General features: G+C 37.5%; 1 protein-coding gene across 1 annotated transcript in view; it reads left to right on the top strand.

The window, feature by feature from the left end:
- The first annotated feature begins 7956 nt into the window (after window positions 1-7956).
- LOC101733911 (fibronectin-like) overlaps window positions 7957-15813 on the top strand; it is a 37772-nt gene continuing 29915 nt past the window's right edge. Inside the window, exons 1-5 of the mRNA XM_031901339.1 lie at window positions 7957-8109; window positions 10940-10958; window positions 11144-11410; window positions 12133-12390; window positions 15240-15509. Coding sequence (XP_031757199.1) covers window positions 7999-8109; window positions 10940-10958; window positions 11144-11410; window positions 12133-12390; window positions 15240-15509 — 925 coding nt within the window. The 5' untranslated portion in view covers window positions 7957-7998. The remainder of the gene's footprint in view (window positions 8110-10939; window positions 10959-11143; window positions 11411-12132; window positions 12391-15239; window positions 15510-15813) is intronic.

Raw genomic sequence — 15813 nt, forward strand, 5'->3', positions numbered from 1 at the left:
GAAGATGGGGAGCTACTGGGGCATCTTTGGGGACACAAAGGGGTGCAGTTATCTAAAACATACTGTACAACATTTCTGCCCTACTTCTTTAGTTAAGCTAGTTTTCCTATAAATAAACTCCTCTTTCTCTACAAGTAATGAGAATTTAATTTTGTTTTCTGTAAACCAAACTGACACCTAACATTTTCTGTTAGTTCCTATACAGATGTAATTAAATAAAATAAACATGTTTGCATAACACTCCGGTTATTGTCCTTTCTCTTTTTTGCCTCATTTTCAGGGGAAGTCTGGGAATTTCCACACCATATTCCCATGACTCATAGTTACAGAATTGATTACATGGGCATATCTAATAAAAACATTTTAAAAAACGTTACAGGCTCATTGACTTGAATACTTATTCAGTGAAGAATCTGTAGAGATGATATCTTAGCCTTTAATTTTATACCAAAATATGTAGTATAATGCTGCTTTATTTCTAGTTCTTCCTGACAAATGATATGCAATATGTCCAAAATATTGAATTATACATTACATACTTTATATAGTTCCCTAAATGAAGGATATTTCAAATGTCACCTAGATGTCATCTAGATACAGCTAAACTGCTTTCTTTAGCATACCTTCCCAGCTACCAAGAAACCCACTATATTGTGATTATGAGAAAATATATCTCTCTGCAGACAAGAACCAACCATGAACACCACACAATCATTATACTAATGTCTGGGCATTACAGATTGTGGTCCTTATTGAGACTGTCCAGTATTGGAAATCAAACTACGGTAAACACATTCTTAGGTAACTTTAGAACTATAAAATACAATTGTAAAAAAACATACTTCCTAGCTTCTGGTATCTGGTAACTAGTTGAATACACAAGCTTTCTGTGTTTCCAAGTCATGATAGTAGTAAAAACATTAAAGGGGTGGTTCTCTACTAAGTTAACTTTTAATATGTTATAAAGTGCCCTATACCTAGCAATTTTGCAATTGGTCACCATTATTTATTTTTATAGTAAGTTATTTGCATTTACCTTCTACGTCTTTCTAGATTTCAAATGGGGTTCACTGACCCCAGCACATTTTTTTTCAGGGGTTTTATAGTACAGGTATCTTCTGTTAGGAAGAATATCTCTGAAAGGAGAATGTTCTGCCTTTTAGCTTGAAAAGCATGCTCACTATTGTCAATTTGTAGGAACAATCCTAGCTGTCAATGGCTTACACATACTGAGCTATCATAACCAAACCCAATCTCTGGCCTGTATTTAGCCTAAAATCAGCCTACTCTATTTGTATACCACCTGACTGGTAAAACTGATGCTTCATGGCAATGTTATTAGGGTGAAGACACATGGAGCTACTAGTAGCAGCTACTTGTTGTGGCTACTAAAATAGACAATGCTGATCATTTACTGATAACTCTCTACGTGTGTTTTAGCAGAGGCAATTCTCAGTATGGTCTATAGCTGGGTATTTTCTGGTGTTTAGTAGCCGTGAAAAAGTAGCTGCTACTAGCTGCTCAATATGTCTTCACCCTTAATGGGGATTTTTTCCGAAAAGGTAGCAACCCTATTTGCCCTTTGATCACCCATAACAACATCTATTTTATAATGGCCAGCTTCCATTGAATAAGAAACGCTTATCTCTTAATTCAATTTGTAACTTTCCCATATGCAATGGTAAGGAGATTTTGGATGTTTTTCCAAGCACTCTTACCCAGACATGTGGCATTAAAACCAGTAGACAGTGCCCTTCGCAGACCACATTAAGCGTAACCCCCAAAATTGCTGCCTTTTTGTTTAAATGACAGGGGTCTGCAACTTAATCATACATAACTTAATCATGCATATTATTGTTGCCTTTCAACCTGTGAAAATACAAACCATATGGTTTCAGCCTTATCACTCTTACCACCACTAAAACCTATTAGGGGGTGATTTATCAACAATCAAGTTTGATTTTTTTTTTAATTTGAGTTTTTTTGCAAATAAAAAACTTGAATTCAAGTTATGGTTCGAAAACCTGAATGCTTGGTATTTATTAAGTGCAAAAACCCCAAAAACTCGAATGTAAAAATTTGCTATGTAAAAGTTTGTGAGTTTCTATATAAGTTTAGTTTTTCCAGCTTATAAACTTAAAAAATTCGTGCTAATCGAGTTTTGTATTTGATCAAGTTTTCTTCAAGTCCTTCTTAATAAATAAGCGACCATTCAATATGTGAGTTTATTCAATTTAAAAAAACAAACTCGAAAACTGATAAATAAGCCCATTGATATATACTAGAATTAACATAAGCTTACCCAGTTTGTACTTTGGTTACATAAGCTTCATACAGACTCTTACTTCTCGACTAACACCATCCAGCTCTCCACTACCATTAATTCTACATGTCCCTGACTAACTTTTATTCCATGGTGTTTCTCAAAAATTCCTATCCTTGACCAATTTAAAAAAATTCTAACCTTCTGATCATCCTCTTCCCAAAAAGCTCTGTACCACCTATTCCTGCTGAAGAACAAGTAGGTAACAGAAAATCATTCATGTCCTCTAAAGCCCCAAATCTCCACTGCTTACACAGTTTCTTAGCCATACATTAATCTCCCTGATGCTTCTGCTTGCGTCATGTTTAAGGCTGAGGGCACATTGAGCATTTGCTCCGCTACTCTCTGTCTATGTTTTTTTTTTGCAGGCTGAGAGAAGCAGGTCCACGCCCTTATGCACTTCAGTAAAACTGCATTGACAAATACAGCTGTCAACAAATATCTACATGTTGAACTGACTGTTATTAACCTGGTCATAAGGTTCGCATGTGATGGACTGACACATCATGTCTCACAAATTTACTTGGCTTTTATGACAAATTAATTAGGATACTGAACAGTGGGTTAGTAATAGATATTATCTGCTTGTATTTTACAAAAGCTTTTGGTACAGTGCCATGGTTTTGTACAGAGCATGGTTGACAATGGTACATTTTCTGCTTTGTGTAGGGTTTTTAGTGGGACCTCACGGGTTTTGTATTGGGCCCACTTAAATTTGGTTTGTATATTGAGTTAGTTGAGGGCAATATATAGTTATTTGAAAATGACACAAAACTATGCAGAACAAAATATCAATCTGACACAGTTTTAAATTAGATCCAGTGTTGATACATGTAAAGTTATGTGTGAATCTGGAATGTAAACTATGCAAACCACTTGTACCCTTAATGGAACTATGGGGAAAAATCATTGATGGAGAATATAGCAGACAAAATATTAACTGTAGAAAGCAATGCCAGTCAGCAGCAGGAAAAGCCAGCAAGATATTGCTCTGTATAAAAAGGGGAAAGGATTAGGTATGGGAGGAGAAGGACATTCTTTCTCTTTAGAGAGCACTGGTAATGCACCATCTGGAATATGCTATGCGGTTTTTTTTTCTTTTGTGCACAATGTATGTATGTATAACTTTATTTATAAAGCACCACAAAGGTACACAATGCTGTACAATCTTACAATATACAAAATTAAACACAGGGAGGACAAGTGTTAAAATAAATACAATAAATAAGTATAAATACATAGGGAGTAAGTGCCATGTGGTATGAGACACAGTTGGAAGGAGGTCCCTGCCCCGTAGAGCTTACAGTCTAACAAAATAGACATTATTGAAACAGAGTCCAAAGAAGAGAGAATACGCTGATACAGGGTATGGAAGGTCTCAGTTATGATGAAAGACTGATCCCTGTTCTTCAGGGATACAATTAGTAAATATATAACAGATCATGTAATTATCTCTCTGATGCTTTATTTACCAGCAGTGTTGGACTGGTCCACAGGGATACCAGGAAAACTCCCAGTGGGCCCAGGCGTCAGTGGGCCCTCATGCCTCTTACCATTTGGCCTAATTTGTAGTCATTCCCTATTTCTCTATGGGAACAAAGAGACTAAATATTAATTTGTTATTATATTACACACAACCTTTTCTTGTCCTAATAATCTGTCCCTCTTCTGTACTAGAGTGACTGCCCCCAGGATGTTCTGAAAGTCTATTGCATGCCAGCTCAGAGCTGTCCTACCCAATACCTTGGCTCAAAACAGTAAATCTGTTGTGGTGAACTACTTGGGTTGTGAGCCCTGCTATTTTTTTCCTTATCTCTTCTTGTTGAGTGTAACAAAGAACAAAGTTCTTTACCTTACACTGGACTGAAAATCCAGCATGGAGTGCAGAGAGGAGCAGCAGCTGTGGGCTCAGGCGGTGTTGTCCTTAACATCTTCCATAGAGCAGGTAGAAAGTACAGGGTCCCACAGGTGCCCTCTGACTTGCGTGTATTATTGACCTACTGACCTCCCCACACCCACATAAATACAGAGTCAAATTGCAGCTCATTTAGCATGCAATGCAGGTGCAAAATACAAAAACATGGCGGATTGTGCTCATTTTTTGAACTGTGGACCCTGCCTTGCAGGTATTAAGTAGCTCATTATGGCTGTGGAATAAAGGTTCAATGACATGCCATGTGTTTATTGGAAACACTAGATTTATCAAAATGTCAGATTAGAGCTCTCCACCAAAAAATTCATCCACTTTCTATATTAATTCAATGGGTGAGAGTGAATGAGTTCACCATTTGATTGATATGCTTCTAAAAATCCCATAGGAATAAATAGAATGTGGGTCAAATTTTCTGTGGCTCTAATCTCATATTTTGATAAATCTGCCCATTTCCATGCAAAGATCAAAGAGAAACGGCAAGAAAGGTTTAATGTATTTCTTTCTAGTTTGTTAAAGAAATGTTTTAAAAAGTACATTTCTAGCACAAAGATCAGGAAATGATACTGCTAATAAGTCACCATAATTTATGCAACTCAGAGAGATCACATTTAGCTATACAGAAACAAAATATTATAGATTACAGGATACCTTGTTTGGGTGTAGTAGGTGCATTTAGAAGCTCTTTGAAAGGGGACAATACCATCAAAGTGATACTTAATAACTGTATTGTCCTGCTGGCCGGATGTACCTCGGGTGTTTTCTCACAGAATGCAAGAAATGTCAGTGTTCCCCATTTGTATACTGATACCCTTCTGCTGCTCAGGGTCAGAACGTACACAGGATAGTCATATTGTTTTCTATATAAAGGCATATCAGGGTGTATAAATGCTTAAAAAATTTAAAGCGTAAACTTTGGCTCAGGTGCTTGGCTCCAAGATTTTCTCGCAATGTAAACGACACGTGCTTGCATAGAGTTACTTTATTGTATGCTGTTGCAGTGTAATGTTCTTAATAATGAGAGACGTGCTGGAAAGCATGCCCAGATTGCTTTAAAATTGCTTGAATACTGTAAATCTTCTCAGAACAGGTGACAGGTCTTTTTAATGCAAACTTTGTGATGAATACAGTTCCACAGGATCCTAATCTCAACTTTTTGTTAAAATAGTGGTGTAGATTATATCCTTTGGAGTTAATAAAATAAATGGTCTTACATTTGCTACTTGTCCAGTAACCCAGTAGTAATCAGCAGATACAATTTATTACTTATCTTAATGAAAATAAACATCTGATTACTCTGGTTGCTTTGAATCTTTTTGGGTCCTTTTATTACATTATCCTTAGGTATAATTGTCGATATTGCTGTGAACAATCAAAGATTTATTTGTCAACATTTTCTTCCCACTAGGAGAGCGTTATCATATATATATACATTGCAAAGAGGAGCACACTGCATGAATGAATAGCCTGGGTGGTAGTTAAAAACATCAATATAAGGCCAAAGTAATTTTCTCCCAGGTCTTGATAAAGGCAAAAAGTTTTATTTACCTAGTAGCCCAATGTTTCAGTCAGACTGTTTCCCTGAAGAAAGGTTACTGACTGTGACCAAAACATTGGGCTCTTGTTACATGTAAGGTCAAAGAATTCACCTCCAAAAGACCTTTGTGTTTTCCTCACAAGACTTGGGCTTGCATGCCTATTTTGTGCAAAAATTTGGGTTGCACCAAATTATTGGCACATTATTTTTGGGTGAATGCTTACTTTCCATGACACTAGTACAACTACCGCATAGTGACAATTGTCCAAACACGGCAAAATTTTGAATGGCAAAAGGCATCTAGAGCACAATTCTAAAAACTTCAAAAGAGGGGGTTTAAGATAGAAAAATAATATATGCATTTGCATAGATACTGAATTACTTGTGAAACAGGTCCAGAAAATGTATGAAAAAAAGCTAACACAAGCTTGAGCAAATTGTATACTGTTCCTCAGGGGAGGATGTCGGGTGGGGACCCCTGCGGGGGATTAGGAGGTGCCGCAGGGGCCCCTGCGGGGGGTTAGGGTGTACAGTGGGGGCCCCTGTGGGGGGTTAGGGGGTGCAGCGGGGGATGCGGCCGGCAGGAGCACCTGCAGGGCTCCTGGGGCGGTAGCCCCGGTGGGCCCTGCACCCCCCCCAGTCCCTCCCTGCTTACAAGACATGAATGTTATTTATGCTTGATTTACCAATGAGGATGCAAATTTGCTATTGCTTGGGTAATTAGCATTGAAGTAGCACTACATGGTGCTTTTTGGAGTTGTGGAATTACACTGAAATTTTGTGAAATATACTACATTGTGGGTAAAAAAACATTGTGGATATATAGGCTTCAGACAGACACACATAAGATGATTTGTTTGTAAGATGAAAAACTCTTAGCTCTGCTCTTCTTGGCTGCTTCACTAGGACCAAAACTTATAACTTATATCAGAGTGTGCCCTCTAATGTCAGCAGTGCTGCATAGCAATACACAGGGAAGAAATGAACACATCAGCAGTGCTGAGCGCTAACACCAATAACACTATATTTTTTAAATCTCAAATGATTGGTAATGATGTACTGAGTGGCAATTCTACTGCTAAGTAGCATGCTGTTCATTGATAATTTAAACCTTTTGATTTGAATTCCATTTTTGCTTTTACTGGAGCGTGTTTCTTTAGTGCAAAGCTGTGTAGAAATTTAGAGGCTAATGTTGGCAATCACACTAGCAAGTTTTGCCAAAAGGATTAACTGGTAAACAGGGGCGCCCAAGCTGCGTCCTTTAACATTATTTTTGGGTCAATGCTTACTTTTCATGACACTAGTACAACTACCGCATAGTGACAATTGTCCAAACACGGCAACATTTTGAATGGCAAAAGGCATCTAGAGCACAATTCTAAAAACTTCAAAAGAGGGGGTTTAAGATAGAAAAATAATATATGCATTTGCATAGATACTGAATGATTAGTGAAATAGGTCCAGAAAATGTATGAAAAAAAGCTCACAAGCTTGAGCAATCTGTATACTGTTATTTACACCAGTAGCAAAACTTGACGGCCCCTGGGCACACCTTCAACAAAGGTTTCAGAGGGGCCCGGTGCATACTGATGCTTACCCAGAACTCACCGCCTGTGTTCACCGCCAACATGATTCCCTGGTCACAGGTAGGAGAGTGGTTTAGGGGGGGGGTTATTGGCTATAGAGAAAGCGGACTCTGTGGTCCAGGCCCCCCTGTCCCCCAGGCCCCACCCCCTGCGACTGTGGGGTCTGCTTCCTCTATAGTTACGCCAGTGATTTTCACACATATATTCCACAGAGCTGTCAAATAGGTAAGTGTATACATTAAACCTACAAGAACTGATTGAAACAGGAGGATACATGTCTCTGTCTGGAAGATGTGCAAGGTGTATAAATATAGAGAATATACATATTTGAGGAAAATGCAGTGGTAAAATCCCACTAGTAAAAATTCTGTGATTGCCCCTGGGAGTGAATGGCACTCTCCTCATAAACATTTGCAGTAACCTAATATGATATTCTTCTTTCATCACTCAGGAACACATTCTTCCTATTGACCGCAAGTGAAAGATTTTTCTCAATAGAGGGTGTGCCACTTTCCTCTAAATATCTATTCCATGTCCTATTTGCTGGGATTGGTCCAGTCTCTTCATCATGAATTATACCTCTTCATAACCTAGGGGCAAGATCTAACCAGTAACTAACAGCATGGCTGTGCTCTTGGACAGCTCTTGGAGAAGGGAAATCCATGCAAAGATCCAAAACATGCTCAGTATACGGATTTTGACAAGTGCCTTCCTTATTTTAACCCTCATTCAGGTATTTGCAACTTCATTGATTGGTGGTCACAAGTTATTAGCTAAGGGGCTTGCAAGGTTAAATAAGGGTGTTCAGAAGGGGCAGTAAATGCAGTTATTAAGTACAATTTCCTTTGTTGTGTTATTGGACATCATTTACTGTGTGATCTCATGAAAATTGTGCGCATACACAATAGTACATTTAAAGAGGATGTCACTGTTATATTTCCATTTATTGTGTCATAGATGTCCCCATTCTAAGCAAGTTTTCATTATTCATTTTGAATGTATTTTTCAGTTATAAATATTCATATTCTGCATATTTCCAGCTTGCTGGCAACTATCTTCAGCAACCAAAAAAGTACAGGTTAACCACAAGGGTTGTTTTTTTTTGTTGTTTTTGTATCGTTTATATTGTATATCGGTTATATTTGTATATTTGTATATTTGTATTGTGTTTCTCTTGCCTTCTCCTATTGATTTGTGACTTCCAAACTGCTACTTTGTGGCAAAACTATCTGAGCACTAGCAACCAGATAGATGATGAAATTTCAAGCCTGAAAATTCTATAATTTTTTAATTCGAATGTTTCACAAAAGATCCCTAAAATGTGAATGAAAATTTGGGAAAAATTACGAAATTTCATTAATCGCAAACAACAAAATTGTCACATTCAGTTTTAGAGTTTTAAAGTCACAGTTCAGCCCAGCACTTGGCATTTGGAGGAATATGAATACTGCAAAAAGTGCTAAAATCCAGCCAAATTCCCAATCAAATCCTAGATTTGGTGTATTCTTTAAAAAATATCATCTAAACGCAGGATGGAATCCTCAATTGTTATTCTTTACCGTGTTACATGTAGGACTCAGTTAGAACAGTTTTTTCCAGTTGAGGTTCCTTTTTAGGTATACTGAATGCCTCTTACAAAAATAAAATAATGTTAAAAAAGCATGGCTGTCCTTACAGATTCCTGCACTGCAGGAAGGCTTTTGTTCCAGTATGAGCACAATTCTTATTTAATGGTTGCCCAACCTCCAACTGTTGCTGAACTACAGCTCTCAGAATTACATAGACAGCTGAAGTGTTGGGTGTTGTAATTCCGCAGTGGCTGGAGGGCAGAAGGCTAGCCATTGCTGAATGATTGAAAATACATACTGTACATGATACACACATAGTGGATAACAAGGATATCCATCCAGACCATTAGTTCAGTGATGTCAGCTGTATGCAGGGATTAACAATTATTCTCCACTCTGGAATCAAAAGTTAAATCCAGAACTCTTATTATCTGTTTTACAAGCTGTTTTGTGTTAAGCCTTCTGTCTCTTTCCCTCTCTCGTTCTGTCCTAATATTTAACATCTAACATACAATCTAGTCCAATAAAAAAACTTGAACAAGGCATGCCATAAAGGGAGGAACAATTCTACAGACTGCAAATAGCCACCCCTGGTACCTTTACCAATTCATTTAACATTATTTTAACTAGTAGAAAACTGATAGCAGAGCAGAGCACACTCCCTACATTAGTAATACTGCCCCCTGAGCTGGCCCAAGTACAGGAAAGGTAAGCATGGTAAGCGAGGGGTTGGGTGACATCAGGTGTGCTGCCTCAGGTGGCGCACCCCAGAATACAAGTAGTCAAAGTGTACTATAAAATAATGGATGGTTAGAAATCTCATTCGTTTCTCATCAACATTTATGATCCTATAAAAAGTCTCCTTCCATAGAAAGCAGATAGGATCACTGTATAGCTAATAGTTTACTGGCCCAGCCATCAAAAATTACATTTAGTTCCCTACCCTTACTAACCTAATGCAAAAATGCTAACTGACCCACAAGTTCTCCTGGCTATTGACAGATGTAAGGTTAGCAAGCCGATACTTTCTGGTGTCTAGCTTTCCAGGAATGTTTCAGTGGCTGTGCGTGTAATTCTATAGGATAGATGATTGTACATTTGAAAAGTACATTGGCCAGTGCACCATGTTGGAAAGTGCATGGCACATCGGCAGATGAGGAACTGATGGGCAGCTGCAGCTCCTTTTTACTTCCTGCAGTAACGATCATCTGATATGATTGATCATCTGCAATCTCATAATATTACAGGATGTATGTCCAGGTATTAACAAATCCAATAGGGGTACTCAGCAGCAGTTTGCAGTTCCATTCAACATTTATAATTTTACAGACACCATGATTTTTAAGCATTTTGGATTCAAGCCCACCTTTGTGGTCCAACTTTAGTTAAGGCCCCCATTTACCCATTAATGATGTTCCAGATTTATGAAAATGTTTGTTGTATACGTCATCCTAATTTACCTTTAGGCTAGACTTCCAGGAGTATCTAAGATAGCCAGAATATATTCCCCCAAATTCTGCCGTAACTGGCCTGTTACTGACTGTTACTGACTCTAGCAACAGCGAACCTCTAAAATGTTCAATTCTTCAATCAGAATCTGCACATTATAATTTACAGGAAATTATATAGTGCCCTCTATTTTAAAATATAAGGGTATTATAAGTCACCGAGGAGTTCCACGACCTTAAAGAGACACAAAGCTGAAGGCTGAGTGCTTTTATACAGGTCGTGGAACTCTGAGGTGACTTATAATATCCTCATATTTTACAACAGTGGTAACATTATTTATTGTAATACACATGTTTCAGTGAGATGTGACAGAAATGACATCACTAAGCACTGATTAAAACTGATGGCTTCAACACGTTATAAGGATATAATTTACAGGATAATCATGGCTCTTGTATTCTGTATTATGTGTGTATTACAAGAAAATAAATGTTTATATTGTACTATATGAACTCTAACTTTTTTATGGGTTTCTTTCTCTTCTAGTTTTCATCTGGTGCCAATGGTAAGTAGAAATTTTCAGTTCGGTTTATTGTCAATTTTTCTTTGTAGTTTCAAGAATAGTTTTCCAAAATGCTATGGAGAGCGCAATATATAATAATGAGAAGAAACATTCTTTTCATTACATGTTAACCTAACCTTCAAGCCTTTGTTTGCCAGCATACCATTGACCTCTTCTTTTGTTACCAGATCTTCAAATCACAAAAGTAACAAGTCCAACCTCAGCTCAGCTTCAGATCACATGGACCTCAACCTCCAGCTCCACCTCCTATTTCATGCTGGAGCTCCGTGTGGTAAACAATACAGCCATTGCTCTTGTCAGTAGCCTTGCCACCACTACGACCAGGTCTAAATTAGTTCAAGGTCTTCGAGCAGGAACATTTTACAATGTATCAGTGAAGTCATATACTGTTAGTGGGGCCCTAATTTCAGCAGCTTCAGTGCAAACGCAGACAGGTAAGTTTGCTGCCATTTGACATACTTCAGCATATGTTTATCCATGTCCCAGTCAGGAATATTTTTTTCCACTTCTGTAGCTGATTGGAACACATTTATTTGCATTATTTAGACTTCCCCAGTTAAGTACTAAGTAGGTGTTACATGAGTGATTGTCTAAAAATAGTTTTTTATCTTCTTTTTTTAAATAAAAAGTTGGAGACCAAGTTTTTCTTTCATATGAAACCTGTTTCCATAATTATTTTAAGTTTATGGTGAAAGAAAAAAAACATACTATATCTGTAATGTAATTTATTTTTATTTATTAAAGGGGTGGTTCACCTATAAGTTAATTTTTAGTATGTTATAGAAAGGCCTATTCCTAGCAAATTTGCAGTTGGGCTTCATTTTTTTTATTTTAGTTTTAGTTTTTGTCTTCTTCTTCTTCTATTTCCAGCTTTCTGTGAGACTACAATTTTATTTTTATTCTTACTTATATTATTATTACTTAACTTCCTATTCAGTCCCTCTCCTATTTATATTGCTAAACAGAAAGCCAAATAGCTAAAAAAAATAAAAATAAAAGCCAATTGCCAATTGTCTCAGAATATCAATGTCTATATCATACTAAAATAAATTATAACTGTGAGCAACCTTTTAAACTGGATTTCTAAATTTCGTTTGAAATGATTAACCATTTTCTTCCTTTAATTAATGGCATTTTTATTATGTCTCTGGTGCAGTGCCAGCAACACCGGTGATTAACACTACAAATGGGATTTCCAGCTCTGAAATCAGCCTAACCTGGAACACTCAGGTGGGAGTGGACTACTACTTCCTGATGGTATCAATTGGATCAGATAGCATTAATAAGACTTTTACAGATACGCTGAATGGCACTGTGGATGGACTCCAGCCTTCAACAGTTTACAACCTCACCCTGTATGCTATGAATTCCGCAGGCCCCAGTACAGCCAGCAGGCGTGTCAGTGTTTACACATGTAGGTTAATAGAACACAAGTTAAGGAGCCCATTGTTATTAAATGATAGAACTCTTTCTTTCACAACTGTTCTATTTTGCATTCACCGGAAATTTGTTATTTAAAGGCTTCTGTTTTTCCCTTTGTATTCAGTGTGCCATTGCAAGTTCTTGTTATAGGCATGCTTCTGTTAGAAAAAAAGCAAGACAAGCTTATTTATTAAAGGTCCTTGTGCTTTTTATTCCATAGCCAAAAATAATTGGATAAGTACACCTTTAAATCTACCAGTCTTTCTTTTATATTCCACTGGTGCTTTCAGTCCAAACATCTTCTGAATTTACTGTAAAAGTATATAAGCAACTAAAAAAGACAAAAAAAACTGGAAAATGAGGAACATGGGAAAACACGAGTGAGAAAAATGCAAGGCCCTTGTTCAGGTGCAGAATACCTACACCTATTGTGAGACTGACTGGTCTCACGCATTTCTTTATACCCAACTCTCTATAATACCGACTATTAGTAGGCAGAACTGGAATAATTTAACCCAATAGGTCCCACACCTGAATATGACAAAAAGTCCCTAAACAGTAGTCCATGAAAAGTCAATCGGTCCACGGTCCATAACCATGAAAAAAAGACTTCAATATATTTTAAACAATTAGGGGTTGATTTAAGAATGATTGAGCCTTCGGGTACTAAAACCCCACAAAAGTTCCCAAACGCTCTCATAGTTTCTTCATTTGAATACCACACTTTGTGCAGATCAAATGCTTAGCCTAAAACTTGCTGAGCTTTTTATTTTTTTTGTTGGGAAAGACAAAAAAAACCCTGATCTGCACAAAGCCTGACACGTATTCGAATGAATAAACTATGAGAGAGTTTGAGAACTCTTGCAGGGCTTTAGTACTTGAAGGCTCGAACATTAAAACTTAAATCGGCCCCCTAATCTTTACTGAACATTCAATCTGACACATAGGGGCTGATTTACTAACCCACGAATCCGACCCGAATTGGAAAAGTTCCGACTTGAAAACGAACATTTTGCGACTTTTTCGTATGTTTTGCGATTTTTTCGGATTCTTTACGAATTTTTCGTTACCAATACGATTTTTGCGTAAAAACGCGAGTTTTCGTATCCATTACGAAAGTTGCGTAAAAAGTTGTGCATTTTTCGTAGCGTTAAAACTTACGCAAAAAGTTGCGCATTTTTCGTAGCGTTAAGTTTTAAAGCTACGAAAAATGCGCAACTTTTCGCGTAAGTTTTAACGCTACGAAAAATGCACAACTTTTTACGCAACTTTCGTAATGGATACGAAAACTCGCGTTTTTACGCAAAAATCGTATTGGTAACGAAAAATTCGTAAAGAATCCGAAAAAATCGCAAAACATACGAAAAAATCGCAAAATACCGATCATTACGAAAAAAACGCAATCGGACTCCATTCGACCCGTTCGTGGGTAAGTAAATCAGCCCCATAGTATGTAGCATCTGGTCTGCTTCCTAATTAAATTTTTGTTTCCCTAAAGTTAATACGTTTAACCCTGAGGAGCAGACTCAGGGTGAACCCTGTCCCTCAGTAATAGCTGGTTCTTATCGGTTGGTTTGGAGTATAATGTCACAATCTTACCATTTTTTCTAATTCATTCATAAAAAGTAGCATATGATTGAGCAAGGTTTGCACCCATACTCATGCCCTGTGTCTGTATGTAATACTGATCATGGAGTTGAAAATAATTTTTAATAAGACCAAATTCAAGCAGGTCGATTATCAGTTGGACCTCATGTTGTTTTCTTTGTGTTTGTAATAAGTACACTCAATGCCTTTTTTTATTCCATAGTCCCAAGCCCAGATGCACCGGAGATCTTCTTGGTATCCATACATTGTTGTTTAGACTAGAGCTCTTTAATAAATGGCATTCCCATCCTTGCTGAAATATGACATCTAGCAATCCCTGTGAGCAGATCCTGGAAACTGTGGTTTAGGAGAAACTCTAGATGTGAAATGAGTATAAATAGATTTGCAAATAAGTACAGTAAATGCAGAAATGCACAAAAATGGAAAGATGTTAGCCCTCTAGAGGGCACATTCACAAAAGCCCCAGACACAAGCTAGAAACAATTGTGGCCCATGCATAAAATTGCTTGCACCTTTTATGGGCAGTCTTCAGGTGCAAAGTTTTCCTCAGATCTAGTAACCCAGTGATCCCCAACCAGTGGCTCGTGAGCAACATGTTGCTCCCCAAACCCTTGGATGTTGCTCCCAGTGGCCTCAAAGCAGATGCTCATTCATGAATTTCTGGTAAGGAGGCAAGTTTTGGTTGCATAAAAGCCAAGTATAAGGCCAAACAGAGCCTTCTGTAGGCTGCCAGTCCACATAGGGGCTATTAAGTAGCCAATCATAGCTCTTATTGGCACCCCCGGGAACCTTTCTTATGCTTGTGTTGCTCCCCAACACTTTTTCAATTTGAATGTGGCTCACGGGTATAAAAGGTTGGGGATCTCTGTAGTAACCTATTGCAAGTAATGAGTTGTTTTGAAAGGGCCAGAAGTTGGGGCAGGCAGGCAGATGAGGTATATGCCTAGTGCCCCCCACCAATGCACCCCTTTTGCCTACTCTCAGTTGTGCCTTATATAACATTAATCACTATATGAAAAGGACATCAGCTTTAATGTTAATTTTGACTACTATGGATAAATGAATGGTTTAATTATGAATATAAAGTGAATTTAAGCTCTGTACGTGCAACCGCAACCTATATTCTTTAGGAATTTGTAATTTAAAAGAATTTACAAAACATTTGCATATTAATTGCACCTAGTTAAGAAATATGTGTCAAGATTACATTTTATATTTTTTTTTCTTCTCAAGTAACACAAGCGCCTGGAGGTATCACGGTGACACCAGTTTCAAGCTCCACCGTCGCACTAACATGGGGACGTGTTGACAATGCATTGATGTATGGAATTTTCGTTTATGAGGCAGGACCTACCAACAATCTGCTATACATCATGAAAACAACAACAGTCACTATCACACTGAATAATCTGCAGCCCTGTACAAAATATGTATTTGATATTGCCTCATACAATTGGTTTTATGTCATTGGAGGGAAAACTGAAGTGCTATACAAGTATGGAAGTAAGTTATTTTGGGCCTTTATTGTAAGTGATTGACAAACAATTCAATGCTGGAGACAACCAACATGTTATAGTCTCTTGTCTGAGCCTCTTTATATTTAACAGAAAAAAAATAAATAGTAAATGAATAGTGGGCAACGAGATGCCAATTCTTTAAATATGTAGATTTTTTTTTTTAATGAAAGACCCTGCCCAAATTTCATTGGCAACTCCTTGTGATACTGGAGGAGTCATTAAGGGGTATATTTATCATGCTGTGTAAAAAGTGGAGTAAAACATCACCGGTGATATTGTTTATAGCAGCC

Source organism: Xenopus tropicalis, chromosome 4, assembly GCF_000004195.4.
Source record: "Xenopus tropicalis strain Nigerian chromosome 4, UCB_Xtro_10.0, whole genome shotgun sequence".
NCBI classification, from domain to species: domain Eukaryota; kingdom Metazoa; phylum Chordata; class Amphibia; order Anura; family Pipidae; genus Xenopus; species Xenopus tropicalis.